Source organism: Triplophysa rosa, unplaced genomic scaffold (assembly GCF_024868665.1).
Source record: "Triplophysa rosa unplaced genomic scaffold, Trosa_1v2 scaffold752, whole genome shotgun sequence".
In the NCBI taxonomy this organism is placed as follows: domain Eukaryota; kingdom Metazoa; phylum Chordata; class Actinopteri; order Cypriniformes; family Nemacheilidae; genus Triplophysa; species Triplophysa rosa.
In genome coordinates this window covers 1-3,066 of record NW_026634767.1, presented here as the reverse complement: position 1 = coordinate 3,066, position 3,066 = coordinate 1, and the positions used below count along the sequence as shown (strand labels likewise).

At 41.1% G+C, this 3,066-nt stretch overlaps 1 protein-coding gene across 1 annotated transcript; it reads right to left on the bottom strand.

Annotated features, from left to right (window-relative positions):
- Positions 1-52: 52 nt before the first annotated feature.
- On the bottom strand, positions 53-2,747 carry LOC130551173 (synapsin-3-like). The gene is made up of 4 exons (XM_057328717.1): positions 2,332-2,747; positions 1,823-1,965; positions 1,509-1,583; positions 53-1,386 (listed from the first exon to the last, which is right to left on the bottom strand). The coding sequence occupies exons 1-4, from the start codon at positions 2,440-2,442 to the stop codon at positions 1,215-1,217; spliced, it is 501 nt and encodes a 166-aa protein (XP_057184700.1). The 5' UTR covers positions 2,443-2,747; the 3' UTR covers positions 53-1,214.
- Between the last annotated feature and the right edge of the window lie 319 nt (positions 2,748-3,066).

The following is a 3,066-nucleotide window of genomic DNA, read 5'->3' as shown; positions in this document are numbered from 1 at the left end:
CACACACACACACACACACACACACACACACACACACACACACACACACACACACACACACACACACACACACACACACACACACACACACTCAGGTTTGAGTTCAGACTGCAATATACAGCTATGGCCACTGAGAGGCGCTATCGTCAAACACATTATGAATACAACAGAAGGATTTCAACTTCCATTCACATTCAAGATAACTGCCCCTCAGAGTTCAGGGTGATATTTACACGCTTCATTGTCTGAACATTTGAAGACATTTTCTTTGTTCTTTGCACAATAAATCATTTTAAATCTGTGTTGAAGTGCAGTGATGTTAGAATTGTTTAAGATTCAGTCATTTCCGTTAACATCGCTTTATTAGAATGATCTTGCTTGATCTACAACACCACGCACTGTATTGTATTTGTTTTTGTTCTTATTTTCTCCTGTAAAGCTACTTTGGAACAATGCACATTGTGAAAAGCGCTATATAATTAAAATTTAATTGAACTGATGTCTAGTTAAGAAGCAATTGATCAACTGTGAGACACTACAAGGAACAAATAAAAAAGCTAAATGTATGACGTAGGTAAAGACACACAACCTCGTTAATTCAATACACAACTTCTATGACAGGAACTCATAGTTGCCATGGAAACATATTCATGCGTTTTCTTTCATGAACACATTTCAATAGTTTTCGTTAAACCTGTGAGATGTGAAACAGTGAAATGTAGTTCAGTAAGGGAGGGAGAATCAAACCTTATTGGGTAATGTGTGAAGTGAATCAGAATTGACATCACTCTGTTTGCTTTGGCGCTCACACATTCAGTGTCGTATCTAATCAAACCAAACCCATGAAGTCATACTGTGATCTAATGCAACACAATCTAACACTGACACGCTAATGCCAGAGATAAAACACACACACACACACTGTGTGTTACTGTGTGTGTTGATGGTCGGCAGCGGTTGATGTGCTGACCTCAGGTATCATAACAACAGGAAGTGACGTGTGGACATTCAGGCTCATTCTGATATGACGTTCCAGTTGAACGGCTCCAGAAGCAGTTATATAATCATTAACACATGACACTTCAACCATCACTGATTCAAAAACAAAAGATGAATGAGGTCAACATTTTATTTTGACATCAGGATCGTGTGTCTGATTCCTCAAGTTTAGACAAAAACATGTCCAGTGATCTCCAGTTCATCTGTGTGATGCCTCAGGGGATTGTGGGTAGTGCTGTGATGTGTGTGTGTGTGTGTGTGTGTGTGTGTGAGACAAGACAAACCTCTATGATATAATCCTTCCCATCTTTACCATGAACGGCTTTGACAGCACAGATATCCAAACCTCCAAACATCTCAGCACACGAGTCCACCCACAGACGATACCTGTCAACACATTCACACGCACTCAATGTCAACATCTACATCTGTATGATGATGACGACACGTGTGTGTGTGTGTGTGTGTGTGTGTGTGTGTGTGTGTGTGTGTGTGTGTGTGTGTGTCACCTGTCAGTCATAGCGATCTGCTCCAGCATAGCTGATCCTGTGTTTGCCTTCCAGTTACCTGAGATAGATGTTCTCCTGAAAGACACACAGACAGACACACACACATTGCACATCAGAGCAGATGCTGGTGTTTATTTGTTTCTCTGTCTGATTGATGACACAAACATCTTCAATGATACACAAAAGTCTTTTCCCATGAACTCCTGTTGACATTAAAGCATTGGTGTGTCCAGGCGTCTGATCACAACAGATCAGTGTTTGTCTCTTTGTCTCTTCAACAAACACACGAGCACACACACACAGTGTGTTCTTACATGTATGCTTTATAGTTGTTGGCGATTTTCTGGATGCGGATGTCATATTTAGAGTCCACGAATGGCTCGGCTGTGGCGTAGGTTTTAGCGATGGCAACTACACTGGTGATGTCCTGAAAATCATTGGCTGTCTCCACTTTTATCTGTCAGACAAACACATTAAACCGACATTATTACCTGTGAACAGTATATCATCATCTGAAAGAGAACGATCTGAGGGCGTCTCGTGTGTTTCAGGAAATGAACACAGTGACCTGCACCTACTACTCTACATGTTACTGTATATTCAGAGGTCAAAACACCCATCATTTTCCACTTCCTGTTATCACACAATGACGGGGTGATGTGAGGTCACTGCAGGGATTCAGACAGGTCACGAAGGTCAAGCTATTTCTACAGTGCTATTTTGCAGTCTTTCTCAATACTGATAATTCACAATAACACATTAGATCAGTAAGAAAACACAAACACAACCGACCAATCAGAGCAGAGTATGGTAGATGACATACCTTTCCCATGCCGGCATGGGCGTGTCCCATCTTGACCACCACTGGAAATGAAGCAGCGGCAAGCTGAAACAGACAGAAGCAGAGGTCTTTACTGTAACTGCTCTTTGACATCACAGCTCGTTCGGCTTCATACTGGATTCATTGTGACTAAACTCTTCTGGGAATCACAACCACATACACAGACATTCCTTAACCAAACACAACTCAACTAACAGCAGATAGACCACAGCTCTGATCCCAGAACAGTGATGTGACATGAATGAACATCAGCTCGTTACTGGAGGAATCTGTCTTCAATAACACAACCCACCGTCACATCACACACACAACAGACACACAATCCTGTGTAATCACTGTCACTCAATTCCTCACATGACTTTATATAAACTTATGAAGTGAGTAAACTGCACATAAAAGCATTCCACACTGTCATTATATTTACAAGTTTAACTGGAAACATCACTTATTTGCACTTCTTACAAAAATGTTCCAGTTTTCTGAAGAAATCATTATGGGATATTTCCACCGCAGACCCTAATGAGATTTGCTTTTCCTGTTTAATCAATTAACAACAATTTTCCAGACTTGAAATGGATTCACAACACTGTTTTCCATTTACCTTTGAACCCTGAGAGAGAGAGAGAGAGAGAGAGAGAGAGAGAGAGAGAGAGAGAGAGAGAGAGAGAGAGAGACTCTCTGTGTGTGTGTGTGTGTGTGTCAAAATCAATCAGATGG

Excerpts from the sequence above, each read along its gene's own strand:
- LOC130551173 (XM_057328717.1), bottom strand. The coding sequence starts at position 2,442 with ATGTCAAAGAGCAGTTACAGTAAAGACCTCTGCTTCTGTCTGTTTCAG. Across the intron at positions 1,966-2,331 it reads CCCATGCCGGCATGGGAAAG|ATAAAAGTGGAGACAGCCAA; the intron begins GTATGTCATCTA and ends TTTGTCTGACAG. Across the intron at positions 1,584-1,822 it reads AACAACTATAAAGCATACAT|GAGAACATCTATCTCAGGTA; the intron begins GTAAGAACACAC and ends TGTGTCTTTCAG.